The sequence below is a fragment of the Nyctereutes procyonoides genome, unplaced genomic scaffold (assembly GCF_905146905.1).
Source record: "Nyctereutes procyonoides isolate TBG_1078 unplaced genomic scaffold, NYPRO_anot_genome, whole genome shotgun sequence".
In the NCBI taxonomy this organism is placed as follows: domain Eukaryota; kingdom Metazoa; phylum Chordata; class Mammalia; order Carnivora; family Canidae; genus Nyctereutes; species Nyctereutes procyonoides.
The window spans coordinates 6,766,471-6,789,193 of NW_026575028.1; the positions used below are offsets into that span (position 1 = coordinate 6,766,471).

The following is a 22,723-nucleotide window of genomic DNA, read 5'->3' on the forward strand; positions in this document are numbered from 1 at the left end:
TGGATGACCTCAAGGGGGTGGGCTCAGCCAAGGCCAGTGGTGCTGGGTTTGCAGTGACAAGACACACCCCATCCCTGCTCTGATGTTACTCAGGGTACCCAAGGTCATGAGAAGCCACTCTCTGCAGATGTTCCCAGCTGCAGGTGCTGCCTGCCTGCTTGAATGAGGTGCATTGCCCATTTCCAGGAATCAACCCAAAAGAGGCAGAAACAAATAGGAAGCTTCGTCTTATCTTGGGGAGAAAAATATATATATGAAACTATAACCCTCTGGCATACAAATGCCAAATCCAGGATTTTTCCTTTTTAGTCAAAGGCCTAAATGTTGTATCAGATGGGTGTCCTTCTGGGTTCACTTCAGAGGACACAATGATACCGGCCTTCACCAACACTGAGATTTGCTTCTAAAAACAGCCAGCCTCCATTAGGATAAGAATAACACCCGAACCCTCAGCACACTGCATAATAGAAGCCAGCTTGGCTTGACCAAGAACAGATTAAACCTGGCCAAGGCAATTAGAGAGGAATCTGTAGGTTGATTTCAACTAAATCTTTACAAAGCCTGCTGTAAAGTGCTCCAGAAAGGCTAAGCTGGAAGCACAAAGACTGGAAACACTCCGAGGCCCAAACTCCTTTGCTGTTTTCATCTCCCTCTCCAGAACCTTCTAAAATCAACACCAGCCCAAGCTGCCTGATGCTAGAGACAATTAAAATCTTGGCCTTCATTACCTGGGCTTAGGTTAAAATAACAAGGAGAAGTGGATTAAACTAAACAAGATGGCTTCCAGCAAGGACATTCCAGGACAATCTGCTTAAAGAAGAAAAATAGTACATTAGGTAGAAAAGATTGGCGGAAAAGCTTTTGATGGAACACAGTTTTTACTCATATATCTAAAATTCTTGGGGCAGCCCCCGTGGCTCGGCGGTTTAGTGCTGCCTTCGGCCTGGGGTGTGATCCTGGAGACCAGGGATTGAGTCCCATGCTGGGCTCCCTGCATGGGGCCTGCTTCTCCTTCTGCCTGTGTCTCTGCCTCTTTCTCTCTGTGTGTCTCTCATGAATAAATAAATAAATAAATCTTAAAAAAATAAAATTCTTCAGTGAAAATATCCACCCACCCAACAGACGTGCTTATGTGTGTGCACACGAGCATGCATACATACATACATGCATGCACGCACACACACACACACACACACACACACACACACACACACTCTAAAGCCCAGATCCTTGTCATGGCATTTAAGACCCTTTGTGATCTAACTCCAATGTATTTTTTCAGACACATCTCCTCCCCACCCATGCTTTGAGCTCAGGGCTAATATTTAGCTGTTGTGCTTGGAGATCAACTCTGACTACTTTCCAACCATTTCAAAATCTATTTGTACTTCTTCGAACTCACCGTGTTTTCCATATTCCTGAGCCTTCATTCGTACCACTACTATCTGTGCTGCACTAATTTTTCTTCTCTTCTTGTATACTGACTGAATTACTGTCAACATTTCAGGTCCAACTCAAACCTAACCTTCTCTATGAAGACCCTCTAACCGAGTCCCACCACCTCACCCAGGAAGAAGTGAGTACCATGGGCATCAAACCTCTTCACTCCCATAATGCCTTGCACATGTCATTCTGTCTATTTGACTTGCTCCCAAGGTGGGGAATCCCTTGAGATCATGGACATATCTGATTCTTTATTGAATCCTCACAATTTTGTGTGTTGCCTATCCCAGAGCAGGTGTTCAGAGGCTATTTGTTTCACCAATACAAACTTATTTTTTCACCAGCTGTAAACTCAAAACAGATACAAAAAGAGGCAGACTAAACTGTGTGAATGGAAATCATTATACTTAGTGATGGTGACACGAGATGGGGCATGAAAAGCTGACACCTCCACACAGCAGTTTATAGTGCTGTAACTTGTACAGAAGACTTTGAAGAAAGTGGTATAAGTTAGGAGAGTTTAAATCTAATGAAAATTGTTTCAGTATTTTTTTCCCTTAACTTTCTATAGCTTAGGAAAAACAACACAGTCTGCTCAAGGAGATTAAAAACTGGGGGCTTAAAAATACTCCCTTTCTTGAATCACTAAAAAACAGTGCAAGTCACACTCATTAATGTGAGTTTGTCTTCTCACTCAGGAAGCAATTGCTGAAAAGATTCAGCTAGAAACAGTCCATTAATATAAATGCTTATGTGAACATATATTAAGGGAAGGTCACACTGTTTATTTCATCAACCCATATTACAAGGCTGTACCCAGTGATGCCCTTCACCTGAGGGCAAGGGAAGCCAATGGAGCTCAGCACTGAGAGTATCTGGTATAAAAAGGAATCACAAGAGTTGGTTGATCATTAAATGGGAAGAGATAATGAGGGCATGAGCATGGGACTCTACTGCTTAGGAAAACAGTTAAAAGCCCTGAAAGAGTATAAGAAGGTTCTCCCCATTCATTCATTTGTCCATCCAACAATCATTTATTGAGCACATTCTACATACTAGGCACTATATCTGTTGCTAGGAAACAAGGATGAACAGATTACTGTGCCATCCTCCCAAGAACTCATAGTATACAATGGAGAAGTTGGACATGTAAACAAACCCTGCTGGTGTCATAGAGTTAGAACTCTAACAGAAGCATTAAAAGAGCACTGGGGCAGGAATAATTCACAGCAGATCCCTAAGGCTTCACAACCATTGGGCTTGACTTGAAGAACAAAGTAAAGGAGGCATTTGAAGGCTGGCTATATGGCTGGTAGTTAAGATCTTTCCTGAAAACCAGTGATCCAAATATCCAAACTTACTTAGGAAATAAAGACAGTACATGGAATTCCTTTTCGATACGTAGAGAATCACCTGGGTTTTATACAACAGATCAGACTAAATTCAGAAACTCTGGAAGTCATAATAGGAAGGAACAGGCTTAAAGGAATATTACGGGTTTACTGCATACAAATCAATGCAACACTGGGACAAGATCAGCAAGGCATATTCTTTGTGATTAAAAGAGACCCAGCCCCCCACTATTTCCTCACTGCCACATGAACTGTGAAATACTAGTTTCTTCAGATGGAGAAAGAAGATCCAGTGACTTTTGAGAGTCCTGCTAGTCAACAATTCAGAGTCTAGTTATAACAATAGAACACAGGTTGATAGTACAATGGAGACCAACCCGTAAGCAGCCCTCTTCTCTACCTTGGGAACAGAAGCTGGGAGCCTTCTGGGATGAACCCTGCTGATGACCTTAGCAAAGGGCAGAAGAATGTGGCTCTCAGCCACAGGGTGCTTAAAGGCCTGGACAGTATAGTCTGGAAAACTCTGCCCACTTCTCCTCTTCCACAGCCTCTAAGTAAAACTCCAAATGCTCAGACTTCATGGACCTTCAACCAACATTTCCTACACATCTATCATGTGTAGATAGCATGCTCTCTGGTTTGTAAAATAATCTTCGGTGTCAAGTGTTATTATTTCCATTTTTCAAGTAAGAAAGCTGAGGCTTAGAGAGGTGAAATAATCTTCCCAGGGCCACGTACCTAGCAATTGATGAAGATGGGAAAAAAAGATAGTTTCTGCTGCCAACCAAATTCAATGTCCTTTCAGCACACAAAAATGTAAATATTCTACCCCGATGCAACAGTGTCCTTCCCCCTCCCTAGCTGCTCTCACATCTCCTAGAGCAGCTTATTGGATCTTCTCTGATCTGATTTCTAATCTTCTTGTCAGACAATGAACCAGCAATGTGTACCCATATCTTCAATCTCCAAAGATTATTCACTCACATGTCTTCTACAGCTGGTGCATTGGAGCTGTCCCTGCTGTTTTCTGTGTCCTTGCTTTGGTCTGGCCTGCATTTGTGCCACCTCAAAAAATTAAATCAATGCACCTAGTTCAGCTTCGTAAAACTAGACCAAATTGAGTTGGTGAGACATACTGGTTTATTTCTGAATTTCAGAGAACAGCCTAGTGAATTTCCAGTAAATGTTTATTGGGGGCAAATGAATGACTTGGCTTACTCATTCTTGTTTACTTTATCCACCTGCAAAATGGAAATGTGAAGGCCAGTTATTCATTCCTTCCCCTCATCTACCCATCCATCCATCCATCCTCCCATCTACTCATTTGGGCTGTGGTAACACATTCAGTGAGGTGGAAGGGCAATGAAACCAGGCATGATTGGAAACAAGTTCCCAAGCAACAAATCATGACTTCATTTCATTTATTCCTTTGCCCTTTCATCTCCCCAAAGGGCTGTGAAAAAGTCAACAAAAAGAACTCATAATTAGGCTTATGGAATTTTAGGGAGGAAAAATAAATAACAAAGAAAGGAGGGAGAAACAAATATGCAAACTCTAAGTACCCATTCAGGGGCTATATCTGAGCAACAAAGTGTACTCTGAGCTTCCTGGTTGCCACAGCAAGAAAAGAAATGGGAAAGTGATGGAGTGCTCAGTAAGTTTTAACCTTAAAGACTGCCTTCCATTCACTCATTCACTCATTTTGCAAGCACTGACTGGGCATCTCCTGGATGTCAGGAGCCTTCAGTAGTACACTGAGAGGTATGGTATCTAGATATACTCTTGCCTTTTCTCTTAAGTATGTATGGGGAGAGGGACTCCTAGCATAAAAAATGACAAGCAATGTATGCCTCAAAAGCAAGAGAGAGAGACAGACAGAGAGACAGAGAGACAGAGATATGACCTGTGACTCACCGTACTTCCCAGAAATACTAGAATGAGACCCTGGATACTGCCTACACTGTATTTAAATGTGATTTGGAGAAGATGGCAGGTGCCTGATTATCTAGTGAGATGACTCAGTTTGTATAAACAGGATGGCTCAGGGAAAGGAATTTCCCGGCTCTTTAAGACATTACCTTGTAGCAGACAATCTTGAAGTACTATGAAAGGATATTCAGGCTTCAGTGCTAATGATTGTACAGATACTCTGGAATATTTAATCATTTACAGCTAAGGCACCCTTGGGACTAGATTTACTTCTCCAGTCTGTTGGAAACTTGGAAGTTATCCAGTGCAGTCCTCTGCCATCCATGACCAAAGGACATCAGAATATGGAAGGGATCTTGGGTGTCACCTAAGTTATTGCTCTATCTGGACTTTTCTACTGTTTCTCTAATAAGAAAGAGTAAAAAAAAAAAAGCCACTTGGCTTCCTTTGCTTGATCATTACCAGGGAAGGATACTCATTGATGTCTGGAGCCAGCTCTTTCCATTGTCCTTTATTCTCTGTCTCACTTGCAAGTCACTAAGACTTTGGGCTATTTGTTATAAAGTTTTATCATAGCAGTAGCTGACTATTACATAGGATATTTTGCCTTAACTACCCAGATTGGACAAGTCTACCAATTTGTATTGCTGCAAGAGACCTGCCTTTGGGAGGATAGAATTCCCTCATTATAAGTACCTGAAAATAAAGCATCTTGGCTCCTGTTTGGGGGCTTTGGGGGGTGTCCCAACTGAATCAACACAGCCAAGGGGTCTGGAGAGCTCTGGTGAACAGTGATACCTGGAGAGTCCAATTGCCACTTCGTCTTCAAGGTCTTCACTATAGAACCACCTCTTTCACTCTTTATTCCTTTCTTTCTCCTTCAGACATTTATTAAGCACCTACTGTGTGCCAGGCCCCACGGTTAGGTGCTATGAATAAGACACAAATTCTGCCCTCAAGAAGTTCCCTTCACAATTCCGTGAATATGAACATAGGCCATTGGTCTTCAATTATATCACTTATTTATCTGATCAAATGGTAATAAAACTTGATCAAGAGAGTCTTTGGAACTTGTAGAATTAAATTCAGGCCTATATTCTTATACCAAATTCCATTCTGTAAGAGCCAAACTGCCATAAGCTTCACAGAACCATGCTTGCAGCCCTTAAAGCAACAGAAGAATTTCCTGCCATCAGGTCCTGTGTTAAACTCCATGATGGGGCTGTGAGGGGCCTGTGGCCAAAAAGCTTTGAAGCCTCATTCTGGGGTTGGGGACAGTGATGATTAATGTTAGCCTGCTCCTGGGCTGGCATTCCTTCCTCCCCTCAGAGTGGTGGGGGTCGGGAGGACGACTACCCTTGAAGTCCCCCTCACAGTAAACTCTTCAGGAAAAGGGTTTGATATTGGAGATTCCCTCGAAAGCTTGCTGCCTCCCTCACAGGTTTCTCCCGCTTAATCCCCCACTCTCAGGTTTCTGTTGGGGCCAGCCCATCCCCACCACCTAGGCCTGCCCAGAGGTAGCTCCTTGCAGCCAGGGCCCCCTCCACAGGCCAACTCCCAGCCTCACCCCCACTCCCAGCTTCCCCTTCACCTAGTTGCCCCTCCCCCATGCCTCCTGGACCCTGGGCCCTGGTTCCAGCTCAATTGAGAAAAATGTAAATATAATACATTTCTCCCTGCTGCCTCCCTCAACTGATGACCAGCCTCACCATTACAACTGACAGGCTCAGAGTGGGCTCAACACACTTCCTGTCTGCACGGGTGGTCCTGGGGATCACGGAGAAGGAAGCTGACAGCTGAGAGCAGAGCCAAGGATCACCATGTCAGGCACACCAGAGGGAGTGGGCAGCTTTGGTTTCACTGCTCGCATTTTTGTTCAAAGCCCAAGACAAAGGTCTTTCTGGAATTGAGAGGTCTAGCCTGTTGGGAAGGAAGGAGGAAAGCTCACTCTACCCCTATCCCTCCACTAAAGCCCAAGTTCCCATGGGTCCTAATGAAAGTTTCCTGTGAAATGATCTGGAAAGAGGCTCTAGCCTCAGTTCCACTAATGGATCTGCAGGGTGATCTTAGGCAACTCGCATCACTCCCTGGGCCTCCTGGCTTCCAAGTGTATTATCTAGCTGGATGTATGAAATGGAATGCCAACATTGGAAGAGACCCTAGATGTTACCAGGGTTTGAAACTCTTTATTCTTGTCAAGGCACTCAGTGAAAAATGATTATGTTCATTCACTTCTAAATGGGGCGGGGGGAGGATGGCAGGTTTTGTGCATGCTGAAACCTGCCTTGCTCTCTCACTCAAAAATAATCTGGAAATGTGAGAAAGTGAGGGTGACATTGACTCCGCTCCACCTTATATTTTTAAATGATATGATCAGTAGCACCCAACTTGTGACATATTACACAATTGGTATTGATCACAGACCAGTGGGTCGCATCTCTGCGGAAACTCATCATCTGGTCTAATTCCCTATAATGTCAAGGAGGAAAGTGAGGTCCAGAGAGATGATGTGCTCAAGGTCACACTTCCAGATAAAGGCAGAGCTGGAGTCACACCGGCTTCTCACCTGACAGACACCCTGTGAAGACTGGAAGCAGAGATTGTTTGCTCTGCCTTACGTTGATCATCCGAAGAGAAAAGGGGCTTGGCTTTGAAAACAGAGATGCAGAGAAGTCAGAAGCAGTGATAGGCTTACTACCACCAACCTGTAGTCATTCCACAGGATTGGCAGAAACTATTGCCTCTGACAAGGTTGTGATATTTGTGGACCTCAGTCTTCTCTTCCCCCCAGCAAGCTATTTCCCAGGGCTGCTACCTAAGAGCAGCGTGGAAGGGTTCATATTACGCCTTCTCTTATTTCCTTGGCTTAGGCCCTGGAAAGGAGTACATAATAGGCCTGAGCTGGGGGAGGGGAGAAGGCAGAAGCAAAGGGGAGGCGGGGGAGGGGGAAACAGTAAAGGAGGGGGAGAAACATGGGTAACTCCCATTCTTGGTAACCTACCCACTGGTTTCTCAGCCCATTACTACATGAGAATGGACTGCACTGTTGCAGGAAGGGAGATGTTTCAGCCTAGAGAGAGAAAGGCGGAGCCGGATAAGGGCTACCCTCGTGTATTCAGTCACTCCTTACGAGGGCTTTTTGGTGTGTGTGTGTTTTAGTATTTTATTTAAATTCAATTTGCCAACATATAGTATAACATCCAGTGCTCATCCCATCAAGTGTCCCCCTCAGTGCCCATCACCCAGTCACCCAGTCACCCTGTCTCCCCACCCACTTCCCCACTACCCCTTGTTCATTTCCCAGAGTTAGGAGTCTCTCATGCTTTGTCACCCTCTCTGATATCTCCCACTCATTTTCTCTCCTTTCCCCTTTAATCCCCTTCACTATTTTTTATATTCCCCGTATGAATGAAACCATATAATGTTGGTCCTTCTCCGACTGACTTACTTCACTCAGCACAATACCCTCCAGTTCCATCCACGTGGAAGCAAATGGTGGGTATTCATCGTTTCTGATGGCTGAGTAATAGTCCATTGTATATATAGACCACATCTTCTTTAAACAAACCTTTGTTTGTTTCCCAGAGTTAGGAGTCTCTTCAATGTTAGTGTAGTGGTGGGGCCTGCACTAGGAATTTAGTTACCCCAGGAATTTAGTTACCAAGAGCTATCAGAGGCATTGCTGGCTTAGGAAGCAGCCTGTCTGAAATCCTGGCGGGGGAGGGGCAGTGAGGGCAGCTAAAATCCTGAGGAATGGGGGAGGGCAGGGAAGGAAAGGAGGGTAAGGGAGGGAAGGGGCTTTGGGGAGGAGGTGACCCCAGAATGAGAAGGCACCAGGAGTTCCAGGGCAAGGTGGCTAGGGAAGGTCAGAGACGAAAGGAGTGAAATGGGAGCTGTGGGTGAGAAATTGCCTGCTGGGATCCATTTTGGCTGGACCAAGGATGCGTAAAGGGGCCTAGGGTTAAATGCATTGAAAGGACGTCCCACAAAGGCCCTGGTAAAGAATTGGAACCCTGGAAGTCTTTGAATAATGGATGACAAGACCAATGCTAATGTTGGAAAATGTAACAGAGCAGTAGCAAGATAGTGGTTGGTGGTTGCAAAGGATGTGTTGAGATTGTGCCAGGAAAAGCACCAGGTATAGGAGGTTAAGTGGCTGAGCAGAAGAAGTGGCTTCCAGAGATATTCCAGAGGAAAGTCCAAACTGCCCAGATGGAAGGGATATGGACACAGAAAAGTGGAAGCAAAGCGATGTTGAGATTTCTCAGCTAGGGGCCCAGAAGGCAGTGAAACCATCCATGTGATCGAACAGGGACAAAGGAATAGTCACAGGAGTAGAGTCTCCAGGCAGAGGAGCTGAGAAATGTCTCCCCAGGGATTGATTCTTCACCTGGCCTGGTCTAATGCCCCCAAATAAGCCTGAGACGCTGGGAGAGAAGTCTCTAGTTGCAGGCCAGAGTTAGTGCTGCCTTGATACATGGGTTCACCAAGGAAGTTTGGTGAGCTGGCAACAACAGGACAAAACAAAGAAGAGAATGGATCATTCTCTGTAACACACCTCTGCTCAGTCAAATGGAACCTTTAGAGGTCTAGCCTCTCTGAGGAAAACACAGTTAGCTGCATTTTGTTTTATTTTGTTCTTGTTTTGTGACAAGGCCCTTTCCTGTACCTGTCTGCCCCTCTCTCTCTGCCACTAGCCCTTGAGATCCTGACCCAGCAATGCCCTCGGGGATGGCCAGGATGGCGGCACTGCAGAGGGAAGACATGAAATCGTAGTTGAGCTTAAATCTGAGTCTGAGGGGGAGCGTTCCACTCTGTCCACTTCTGCTAACAACTTGATCCCCAGAGGCAAAGGAGCAAATTAAAGCCAGAAGTGACTTTTCTTTGAGGGAAGCCCTGATAATAAACATGGTTCACCTTGGTCTTGGGAGATGGAAATTGCTGCACATAAGAAATATAGAGAAATATGTGCACTGTGAACAGGGAAGCCGGCCCAAATATCACAGGCTAGAGAGACGTGAGGTCTCTATTTCTCTGCCACTGAAGGAAGGGAACTAAAGTGCCATTCATTTAAGAAACATTTTATTGAAGGGCGCCTGGGCAGCTCAGGTAAGTTTCCAACTCTTGGTTTCAGTTCAGGTTGCAAGCTAGGGGCCCTGGGACAGACCCCTGCATCTGGCCCATGAACAGTGGGGAGTCTGTTTGGTGATTCTCTCCCTCCTCTGCTGCCCCTCTTGCTCGCCCCTGCTCTCTTGAAGAAAAATAAATCCATCTTTAAAAAAAATTTATCTTATTGGGGTCTTACTCCATTCCAGGAATTGTGCCTAGTGGTGACATTAGGTGGGGGAAAAAGAGGTGTCTCTTCCTCAACCACATTTTTTTTCTCTACCAAAGCAGGTGTAGGGGATGAGAGGAATTGTTGATGGAAGAACCCAAAACTGCTTTCAAGAGACATGTTTGGGCCTAAGCAGTTCAGCAAGAACTTGCTGTAGGCAGACAGACCAGCACAGGTAACCCAACCCCAGAAGCAGGAGACTAGCAGGTGTACATCTGCAGAGCCAGCGTGTGGAGGCCCTTGCCAGCTGCACCATGCAGGGCACTTGAACTTTAATGTAAGGCAAGTCAGTAATGTGGAACGATTTTACATAGAAAATATAACATGCTCTGGACTGCATTTTGGAAAAGCCATTTTCAAAAGTGAGAAGGAGGGGATCCTTGGGTGGCACAGAGGTTTGGCGCTTGCCTTTGGCCCAGGGCGCGATCCTGGAGACCCGGGATCGAATCCCACGTCGGGCTCCCGGTGCATGGAGCCTGCTTCTCCCTCTGTCTATGTCTCTGCCTCTCTCTTTCTCTCTCTCTGTGTGACTATCATAAATAAATAAAAATTAAAAAAAAACAAAAGTGAGAAGGAAATGGGAAAGGGGGAAAGGAAGCAGGAGACAAGTTAGGATGCATCTGTAGTCACATGGAGGTAAACACTTCCAGTTATAAAACAAATAGATCGTGGAGATGAAAAGTTCAGCATGGGGAACACAGTTAATAAAAAAAAAAAAAAAAAAAAAAAAAAGATGTGCCTGGGCGCCTGGGTGGCTCAGTCAGTTACGTGTCTGCCTTGGGCTCAGGTCATGATCCCAGGGTCCTGGGATGGAGACCTGCAGTGGGCTCCCTGCTCTGCAGGGAGTCTGCTCCTCCCTCTCCTTCTTCCCTTCCCCTTGCTCATGCTCTCCTTCTCTCTCTCTCTCTCTCTCTCTCTCTCAAATAAATAAATAAAATCTTTTTAAAAAATAAATAAAAATAAAAAAGAAGAGGAAGAAGAAGAAAAAGGAGGAACAGTGAGGGCTGGAGTGGGAATGCAAAATTCTTAGTAGATGCAAAGCCAGTGAAGTAAGGAGCCATGAATAAAAAAGGTTCTGGACCATACTGAGCAGGCCCTTCCTCAGCTGCAGCTGATGCAAAGTCAGAGAGGAATGTTGGAGAAGAAGGCAGGGTCTATGCCAATTCCAGGACGTCCTTCCTGAAAAAAGAGGTTTGAATCGGCCATTTCAGGAGAGTAGTACAACCCTGGTCTCTGAGGAGGATCAGCCATGCATTTCTAGCCACTGGGTGATACTCACAGGTCTTGGTGGACATATCTAGACAAGGAGGGGATGGTCAGCTCTTGGCCCTCCAAAGTCATGATCTGGCCTTCACTTCAAATGAATGAATATGTACATTTGCAAGCATAAGGCACCTCCCTTTCTATTAAAGTTTGATAGGATGTAAACTCATGACCAAGAAAAATGAGATCTCCCCTAATGACTAGGTGAATGACAGAAGAAATTCATCCTGTCACCCGCATTAAGGGCCTCAAAACCTGGGCTGTATTTAAGAAGCTGGAGGAAGGCTCTAAGGGGGATAATTGAATTCCTGAGTCAGGAAGACAATGGTGATTATTTTTTGGATGACTAAAGGAACAAAGTTTGTGGGTTTTAGATAAACAGATGACAAAAGAGCCCATTTGGGATGCCAGGCTTGACAAGTAGAGCCCTTAGGGCTTAGAGTTCTCTGAAAAGGCAAACATCTTGGAGTGTTTACATCTAGGGCTTCTGAATGGGATGCCTTTGAATCAGTACCCTCATTCTATCAACAGCGCTACCCAACCCTACACTCAAGAGTAGAGCCTACCTCCAGGGCTCATTACATTAAGGGCTTCAGACTGTTTATTTTTTTTAAGAGTTTATTTTCTTTTTCCTTTCTCCTTTCTTTCTTTCTTTCTTTCTTTCTTTCTTTCTTTCTTTCTTTCTTTCTTTCTTTCCTCCTTTCTTTCTTTCTTTCTATCTTCTTTCTTTCTTCCCTTCCTTTGAGAGAGAGAGAGAGGGAGGGAGAGAGAGAGAGTGCATGCACAAGAGTGAGTGGGGGGGGCATGCAGGGGCAAGGGGAGAGGGAGGGAATCTCAAGCAGACTCCCTGCTGAGCATGGAACCTGACTCAGGGCTCAGTCTTACAACCCTGACATCATAACCTGAGCAGAAATTACGAGTCAGTCACTTAACTGACTGAGCCCCCCAGGCGCCCCTGGGCTTCAAATTTTTTTTAGTTCTAAAAATTAATTCCCAAATTAAAGGTAAAGAAATTGGACTCTTGACAAGAACAGTGGCAGTTAGTATTCATGAGAACCTACTTGTACCAAGCCCTGGTTTTTAACTACTGTCTATCCATGACCTACTTCTCAGAACCATCCTATAAGGTAGGTGCTACTATCATCAAATCTACTCTCTGGACAAGAAAACTGAGCCTGGCTGACCTTATGTGTCAAGCCCAGAGTCATGTAGCTAGCCGTAACAGGCTTGGGACAAGGAACCTGGTGGTTTGGCTCCAGGGCCCACCCCTACCCTCACTCAGCCTACACTGCCAGATGGAATAATGTTTGGTAAAGTTTAGTCTGCAGCCCTGACTTTGATTGTACATGGGCGCAAATGCTCCCTTCAAGGGGGAAGAGGATATTCCAGAGACAAAAGGAATCAAAGGAATCTAACTCAGAAACACAGGACTTGTACTTATATAAATACAAAATAAAATCGTCATGTCTCTAAAATGACTGATACCTTAGTAAAATGGCCTAAAGAATTCTGGGAGTGAGTATCTGTGGAACCCAGCTGGGAAAACCCAAGTGTGATCCAGGCTTCTTCGTCCACAGAAGACTCAACCAGAATCAGTGGAATTGTTGACTGAATCACTATCCTTCTGAACTGTTGAGGACTCTGTCCTGGTCTCCAAACTTGTTCTTATGCTCAGTAAGTGTTTGACAAATACAAGAATGAGTAAACAAGTACACCTCTGTTTCTTCTTCCTTCCTCTGTCTTACCACTTCCCCTCTGTACTTGCTGCCTATTTCCTGAAGGGAAACACAGTCACAGCGCTGGTCAAGATTTTACAACTCCTCTCTATGGCCTGATGTGAAACACAAACTTGTCTGATCTTCAGGGTTCACCATTCACATACGAGATCTTCTTCTAAACTCTCCCTACCCCAAAACCACCATTTGCTTTGTTAACACTTATCAGAAGACTCTTTGACCTTGTGAATCCTTTTTCTTGGAATGCTCTCCCTTACTCTTATTGTTAATTTGTAGACTGTCAGAACCAAAAGGGACCTTGGGGATCAAGTCCAATATCCTATCTACAGCTGGAAATCTCTTTTCAAAACATGCTTGACCCACCATCAACCAAGCCCCACTTTGAAAATGATCCTTCATTTGCCTCTTAAAGTTGTTAAACACTTACTTCTGTTAAGAAACCTTCCCTCATTAAGTAATAAATCATTCATTCATTTATTTATCTTTGTTTATCAGACACAGTATCTATTATGTGCCAGGAAATGTGCTGGGTTATGGAGGGCATGAGGATGAATAAGCCATGATTCCTACACACTGTTCTTTAGAATCCAATAGACTGGGTCTGTAGAAGAACAGATATGTGAGCAATATTACCATAATCCTGTTAGATACACTGTCAGTGTATATACGATATGTAACATTGGGACAGAAATGCAAATAATTAATTATTAATAAAACTAATGAATTAAATAATTTATGCAAATAATAATTCCTCATGCAGGGGGAACGGGGCTTGGTCTAGGAGGACTCTACAGAGAAAACACTGTGAAAAGCTGTCTTAAAGGATGAGTTTGGAATATTCAGATCAACAAGGTAGAACAAGGTGGCCACACGCTGAGAATCTCAAGCTTACTGTACACTGATAATTCCTTCATATCACATTACCTCAAGATACTAAATAACTTGTATTCACCAGAAGAGTATTTCATACATTGCCTGTGGCTCTGTGAATTGGTCTAACCCTTTTAAAAAGCAATTTGGGGGGCACCTGGGTGGCTCAGTGGTTGAACCTCTGCCTTTGGCTCAGGTCCTGATCCTGGGATCCTGGGATCAAGTCCCATATCAGGCTCCTCGCAGGAAGCCTGCTTCTCCCTTTGTCTATGTCTCTGTCTCTCTGTGTCTCTCATGAATGAATAATAAAATATTTTTTAAAAAAGCAATTTGGTAAAATAAATCAAGAACTATACAATGGCTATACCCTCAATCTAGTAATCACATCTGTGGGAATCTACCTTGAGGAATCATTAGTAAATATGGAAAAGATTATAGGCAGGAATATAATATATATTAGATCATTAAAACAGGGGAAGAATTGGAAAATGGGTCTCCAATGTGCTTCACTGGAAAATCGGCAAATACACTATGGTACATTTATTAGAGGGATCATTTATCATGCAGCTCTTAGTTTTGAATAATATATGACAACTTGGAAATATTTATTCATCTAATACTAAGTGAAAAAAGAGCAACAAATGTGTGTTTATGATTACAACTTTATTTAAAAATCATATGCCTAATAAAAAGGGTCTAAGAAGAAATGGTACCAAAATGCTAAAAAAAATTGGGCTGATTCAAGGTAAGTTTGGGAGACCTATTCCCTTCTTTTCTGTATTTTCAAACTTTCTGTTATATGGTTGTTTTGTTCCCTTATAGCCTACAAGGAGGTGTGTGTGTGTGTGTGTGTGTGTGTGTGTGTGTGTTTTAATCTATAGAATGAATTTCACTCCACAAAATCGGAGTATGAACTTTTTTCAGAGGTCATTAAGTCTAGTTCTTGGTTTTTTCCCCTCTTCTTTTACTTTGCAAATTGCCCAAGTCTGAACACATACTGGGTGTCCATTCAGCAACATGATGGCAGACAAAGTGCACATATATCCCTACACTCTGCTTTCCTAGGGCCTCAAGACCATTAAGAGAAATAGCAATACTTGATGACACATGGCTTTTAGATGTGCCAGATACTCTTCTAAGCACTTCACAGATACTAATGCATTAAGTACAACAATCTCATGCAGTAGATATTATAATTATTATTAATTATTATTTCATGTATTATTTATTTTTACAGCTAGAGCAAATTGAGACACATATAAGGTAGCCACTTACCCAAAGCTGTCCAGATAAGTTGGTCACAGAGCCAGGGTTTGAATCTAGGGAATAGAGCTCAAGTGTCTCTGCTCTCAAGGACTCAAAAGAAGAAGCTCTGAAATAGCCAGCTACCCAGACAGACAGATAGGCAGGCCAGGAAAACCTACATGGACAGCTCTGTGAGGGGTTGGAGGGCTGGGGTTGGAGGGTAGGGGTTGGGTGGGAGACAGAGCCCAATAGAAGCCTCACCCTGTGGCAGTAATTTCTGTCTGATAGGATGGTAGACATAGAGAGGTGGCATCTGCCATAGAAGTGATTGCCTTGGCATAAATACCCGGTTCACTGTTGGAGAAGGATCGGCAGCAGCACTTAGATAAAGGTAAAGAGCATAAGGGAACTCCATGCTTACCTAAACTAGGTCCTAGCCTCTTGTTCCTGCAATAGATATAATGATTGTTCTTTCTCTGGTGAGTTTATTTAGATTACAAGGTGAAGATTTTGCTTGGAATTTTAGAACCACAGAACTTTCATACCCACCTAACCTAGACCCTATCCATCCCTCCACCCTTAACATACATACACACATTCTTATAAACAGAAGAGGAGAAGTATCCATTAGAAATAACAAGTGAAGGACCTGGTACACAGAGAGGCATGGGGGTCCCCTATTACACATGATGAACCACAGGAGGCAAGAGCCATTATGCAAACACAACACTGGGCCAATGATAGAGTACTGAATGATTCTTCCAATGGATCTCCACACATTCTAACTTGAGTAAATGTTGAGGTGATGTGGCTGACCTCTTGGTCCAATGTTTTTAATTCGTTAGTTCCAAGTCAGGGGAAGAGGCTTCTCAAATATCCACCCCAATAAAAGGTCAGGATTATTCACATGAAACCAAGAGTTTGAAGGCAGCTAATCTAAAATGGAGAATTCATGGCTAAAAACCACCTCTGAAATGACTGTGTTCTACCAGCCTATATACCACATGCACTCTTGCTTTCAAGCTTTATATAAGAAGAGCAAGAGGCTCTGTAATGAGAAATCTACCTCTCATCCCCTACATAAACATCCCAACTTTTTAAGAGAAAAGTTAACATTTTACCCAGCCCCACTTGAGTACAGTGGTGGACTCTCCTATATTCTCCATGTCAAAGACATATGTATCCTTGCCCTGAGTGTCATAGGATTACTTTACTCTTCCTTAATGGAAATTTCAATAAACCCTTTCAGGTTTACCAATGACAGAAACCAGGGGAAGAGACCTGAGAGACCAAACTTCTCATTTCATAGATGAGAAGAAGCCCAAGAATAAGAATGTATCACCCTAGTGTCAAGGTGGTAATAAGAGTTGCTCCTGGTTCTCATTCCAGGATTCCTTCTACTCTACCCTCCCCACTTCCATGTGGCACTGAAGGTGACACTGTGTAGGATGAAGCTCAAGAAGATGCAGAGACTGCCCCTATCATTCCCCTAACCCTCTTCCTTGCCCTTCATGCAGACACCCTGTGTAAACCTCCCCCCAGTAGAAGGAAAGATCATGGGATCTTACTCATCTCCATGTACTCTGGAGTCAGTCCAGTATATGGCTCCAAGCTGTAGTCTAGGTCCCACTGCTCTGGATGCTTCGAGTGGGCAGAGTCAGTTTCTCGAGGTTCTGTCTCATCTTTCAGCTTCCGAAATAGTTTCTTTAGCTTCCTGGGAAAGAAATGGACCAGTCACCAAAATCCTCTGGAACTCTCACAGGTTAAATTGAATTCCCCCATGAGTCATCTGTTGAAGTGCTAACGCTAGATGTGACTACATTTGAGGATAACAGGGTATTTAGGAGGTAATTAAGTGAGGTCATAAAGCTGGGGTCCTAGTCCAATAGGATTGGTAGCCTTATAAGAAAAGGAGAAGCACTGATCTTTCTCTCTACAGTATGTGGGGGAGGACACAGTAAGAAGATAGTTTTCTGAAACCCAGGAAGGGGGCCCTCATAGACAACAAACTGCCAGTCATTGATCTTGGATTTTCCAGTCTCCAGAACTGTGAGAAATAAATTTCTGTTGTTTATGCCAACCAGTCTATGATATTTTGTTATGACAGCCCAAGTAGACTAAATCAACCAAAATAATAATAGCCTAGCTTCTGAAGATTAAGTGAAACAATGTTTTGTATGATCCCTAGCATAATAACTGGATATAGTAAGCAATCAATAAATAACTTTATTATTTTCAATACTAGATGCTAAAATATGCCTGAGGGGTATAGTCTTTTCATACTTTCCATTGATATATAATCACAGAGAATGAAATTAGGTAAAGGAATAAGGTGCCAGTTCTGTTAACTGATCTAAGAGAAAGTTTCTAGGAGATAGTTGGGAGGAGAATTAATAGCAGAGTGGTCAGAATCAGCCTTGGAGAGTTAAAGGGGTTTTGAAGTCCATACTCCATATAATGCAGGCATTCCCCCCCACATTCCCCACATGGAATCATCTAACTTCTACGTAGCTATTTCCAGAAGAGTATTCTCAGTATCATTTAGGTATGGCTTCCATTCTTAGAAAGGGCTTCTGACAGTGGAAATCTAATAGTTCAAAATAATGTTTTGATTAGGGTCCTGTGTAATACCATTTACCATCAAGAAGACATAGTATGGTGATGTAGTGTAGTGGGTAAAATTCTGATCTTTGATGGCAGAAAATAATTGCTTAAAACCCAGTTTCACAACTCACCAGCTATATTTTCTTGGACAAGCTATTAAAACTCCATAAGCTTTAAATTTCCTATCTATGAGAAAATAAATATTAACTAGTCCAGGGTCAGTTAAGGGAGCTAATCTATGTAGCATACTTAACTTAGGGCTTGGTACATGCTAAGAGCTCAATAAATGTATTTATCCTAGTCCTTGTCATCACCATCATCATCATCAAAGAAGGATTTAAAGAATGAGTTGAGATCCACAGAAGCAGGAGTAAAATACAGTATTTCATAATCAAAGAGCAAGCAATAATTATCTGATAATAAGAAATAAAGAAAAACCTAGGTGGAACCTAAATATTCTGAAGCCAAATCATGTGGACTGGATAGACCTTTTCTGTAGGCCAAGACAGGAGAGATGAAGAAAAAATTGATAATGTAAAAAGAAGACAGAGAAAATGGGAAGAAAAGTACAAGGAAATACAAGAAAATGTCCCAGAGCTGAAAGATACACATTTTCTGGTTGAGAGGACCTACTGAGCATAATGATAAGAAAAAGGACTTCCACCAGAGTCCATCACCATGAGATTTCACCACTCTAGGAATAATGAATAGGATTCTAAAAGCTTCCATGTCCAGAGAGAAAGATTCTCTAAAAATTATTTGGAATAAAAACATAGAATTCTCCACATCAGCCCTTGACCCTAGAAAAGGCTAGAAAAAATATTAATATTGAGAAGGCAAATGAATTTTAGCAAGAGATTTTATGCCCAGCCAATTTAGACACCAAGTGCAAAGACAGAATAAAGAATTGTAAACCATGCAAGGTTTTAAAAAAGATATCCTTCCAAGCATTTACTCTCGTGAAGTTCCTAGAAGATGGTTTTCACCAACCAAGGATATAAAACAAGAAAGGAAACAATGGAATCTAGCAAATAAGAAATCTATCAGAAAAAGGAAGTAGTGGATCTAACTGGGATTAGTGGCTATATAAAAAGTTTAGTGAACAGTTTTGGTTTGAACAGGAGGATGGTCTCCAGGAAAAAAAAAAAGACATCTTATGTGTTTAATGACCTAGCTGGAAAAGTGGACATTTAAATAAGTGCTACTGGGCAGCCTGAGTGGCTCAGCGGTTTAGTGCCGCCTTCAGCCCAGGGCATGATCCTGGAGACCCGGGATCGAGTCCCACATCGGGCTCCCTGCAAGGAGCCTGCTTCTCCCTCTGCCTGTGTCTCTGCCTCTCTCTCTCTCTCTGTGTGTGTGTGTCTCATGAATAAATAAATAAGATCTTTAAAAGAATAAATAAATAAATAAATAAATAAATAAATAAATAAATGTGTGCGTGCTACCAATAATATGTAGTGAGTCTTATGAAGGGAGATATTTAGGTAATTATGAGAATAGAAAACGAAGAAAATGAACCTGGCCTAAATCAGGGGACGTTTTCCCTGAGGAAGAGATGTGTAAACCAACTAAATGATGAAAGATGAAAGAAGTGCGGGGAAGAGGGAGAAGGTGTGTTCTAGGTAATGGCCCAAGGCAAATGTGAAAATGGCTCAGAGAAGGGACTGAAGGAGTTCCAAATGCTCGGAGCATAGAGTAGGAGAGAAAAAGTGAGGAAAGAGCAAGTTCACAGCATGGAAGGCCTTGTTGGCCATCTTAGGTAGCAGCTCAGGTGAGAGATCATGTCCACAGAGTCCAGGATGACCGCAGTAGACAGGAGGACAGACAGAGACAGACTCAGGAAGCAGAGTTAAGAAACTGGGGGTGACCTGGACATGGGAAGGGAAGCAGAATGAGGAACCAAGGACTATCCTGAGCTTCTTGGCCATGTGTGTAGGTGGTGGTAGTTTCCTTGGACAGGAGCACTAAAGAGGAAGCCATTTTGATAAAGGGGAGAAGGACCATTGAGGCAGAGGATCCCATATGATAACTAAGTAGAAATCCAGGAAGCGTTCTATACATGGGCAGAGAGCCCTTCAAATAGGTCCAGGTGGAAGCTAACAATATTAAGAACCATCCTGGAGAGAAGAACCGAAACTAGCAATGAGCCCACATGTGGGTGGAGTGCAGAAAAGGAATACCAACAGTCAAGGGATGCAGAGAGAGGGCATAGGGTCTTCCAAGGGCAAGAAAGCAGCAGTTGAGGAACAGAATGCCAACTGCAAGACCATGTGGTAGAGAGGGAAGAGGGGGGAGGGGAGCTTTGGGAAAGAGTGCAGTCACAGTGTTACACATTGTGGGAGGTCAAAGACGGTGTGGTAGGAAAAAATCCACAAATAATTTTTAGGCACTCCTCCTTCCCAGAAGTTCTCCTGGAGATCTCAGTGACCATTAAAAAAGATTAATAAAGAAAGTCCCTCAAGAACAGGATTTAACAGGAATCCTGCAAACTGTATAACATACAGATGGGCCGTTTGGAAAACTTTAGATTATGATTCCGACCGTATGATGCACTCGCTCGTTAAAATAACTCCTTTGATGTTACCTCTTGTCTTTTTCATCTGCTCTGCTATATTTCCGTCCCCTTTTTATGACAGGTCTGAGAAAGTGTCCGGAAGGCTCAGAGCCTTTCCTTCGCTTGCACTCCACAGGCTCACCCCAAGACCAGGGTGATTGTCACACCTGAGGCCTTCCTGCCACAGGACTCTGGGCCCCAGGCAGCTCTCCATAGACCCAGGCTTCACAGGCCTCAAGTCTCATTAGGGAAAACAGAACCAAGCCCTACATGGGCCAAAGAAGAGGAACACGGCACTGTCTGAGCTATGTATCCCTTTCCTTGACACCCGACAAGGTTCAAATTTGTTCCTTAAACTTCTGATTCATGGCCAGATTCCTCTGTCTTGGAGAACACAGACCTCCTTCACCTGTAATGGCTTTAAAGAGAGACTGTTTTATGTCTTGAAATGTAATATTTATCACATTTACTGAGAAAGAAAAAGCAGAGAGTTTATAAAATCTTACTGGCCGTGTCCAGGGTACATTACAGCTATTCTGGGATGTGATCTGGTGTTTTTAGTAAGAATAGGGATGGGGGACACCTCGCTAGTGGAAGTATTTGCTCTGTCTTTCTCAGACTTTGTCCAGGAGAGAATCTGGCATTTGAAAAAGACTGCATTTTACCTTTTATCAAAAAAAAAAAAAGTCCATCTTTCTTAATGATAAAAGGACCATTTTCAATTTTGCTTCAAGGATAACTGAAGCTGAGTTTCAGATAAAATTATACTGAGAAGTTGGGATGTGGGGGCCATATTTCAGGGGCACCATACAATCTGGATCCAAAGTCTATCTTGCACAAACACATGTGGGAAAGGCGGGGTGTGTGGGGCAGCAGCACGAGGCGGGTATGGAAACCCCCATCAGGGGACTTGGGCAGTAAATAGCATGAGATCCGATTCTGCCCGCCATGTCTGAAGTCATCTCAGATGGAGCTGCCGATGAGCATTGTTCTGGGGCCTGTAATGTTTAAAACCATCCAGCTCCTCTCTGGAAAGCATCTGTCACAACTGTGTCAGGCCCCAGGAGCCTGAGGTTGCTGAGTAGGGAGAGTCCAAGGCCAGATCACGCAATGTAGTTTTATTTATTATTATGTCCTCAATTAGTCGCAGAGCTGCCTTTAAAGAGCCTATTGCCCCCAGTTTTACTGCCTCCCTTGGAAGCACATTGCTTTTCCATCTCCAGGCCCTGAATCAAGCCTAGCGAAGATGGGACTGCTGCTGCCTGGTGGAAGGTGCCTGGACAAAGCTGGGCTTCTGCATGGCCCTGTAGATTTTGAGGCCTATCTGGCACCAACCAGATTTAGGGGTAGCAATGGAGAGTCTGGGCAGGCTGGTAAAGCTCATCCAGGTCCCACAGGGCATCTGTACAGTATCCATGGACATGGCCCACATTGTACCAGCCTTCTGGAAACCTGTGGGATTAACAGGTGATAATATTGCTCTAAAGCAATGTTTCTTGAGCAACAGACACATTCCAATAGCAGTTCTTTTGAGACTTTGGAGGGCTCTAGACTTGGTCTTCATCTCATTAGATCATCTGGGAGAGTTCTTTCCTTTCCTGCTCTCATTCAGTCCCTTTGATGGCAGTCAAGGAAAAACCCCCAGTCTGCTGCTGGCATGTCTTTAACAACTCCCCAGTGCCTGTGCGGCTTCCTCTATAACAAGGAGAATGCAGATCCTAGGCCGATGTTATCATTTGTCTAATAATGTTTACTTTTTATCGTGTTGCTTTCTACTGTAATTTGCTATTCATGGTCACTGGCAGTGTTTGTTTTCCATTTTCAAAAATGTTATGAATTTAAACAAAAAGTGAGTTGGTTTAGAGGAAATTAATATGTAAACAGCTGTTTAGGTAGGTATGGAGAAAACAACTTCAAAAGTTGGCTCACAAATCACTGAAGATTGGGAAACAATGTTCTACAAGAAGCCTACTGGACTGTTATGATTCTCAAGGGCAACAAAATTGTGGTTATCGTACTTTCTGCAAGACACACACACACACAGAATCTAAGAAGAATATTTTGTCCTTGTGAAGAGGAATAAATCACAGCTGATTACCTGGCTTACTGATAAAAGTCAATTGGTCTTTAACATTTCAAAATTTTCTTTGGAAGAATCTTAGAAAATTCCTTTCAGAAGTAGAGGATAAACAACTTTTAGCTGTATAATCTTATATTTTTACCCCGAGTATGATCACCTATCTAACTCCTCAGACTTGCCTCTGTTTTTAAAAATCAAATCTGGCCTCTAAGACTAATATTTATCTCCCCTGCGGGGGAAGCATCTGAAGGCATGTAAGCCAAAGGCCATTAGGCCCCGGACAGAAGAGAAAAACGGTGTTCCTGACTTGGT

General features: G+C 43.2%; 1 protein-coding gene across 1 annotated transcript in view; it reads right to left on the reverse strand.

The window, feature by feature from the left end:
* The window catches only part of ANO2 (anoctamin 2), a 340,992-nt gene that overhangs the window by 20,229 nt on the left and 298,040 nt on the right, over positions 1–22,723 (reverse strand). The window contains exon 20 of the mRNA XM_055315496.1: positions 16,742–16,887. Within this exon, the coding sequence (XP_055171471.1) occupies positions 16,742–16,887 (146 nt within the window). The remainder of the gene's footprint in view (positions 1–16,741; positions 16,888–22,723) is intronic.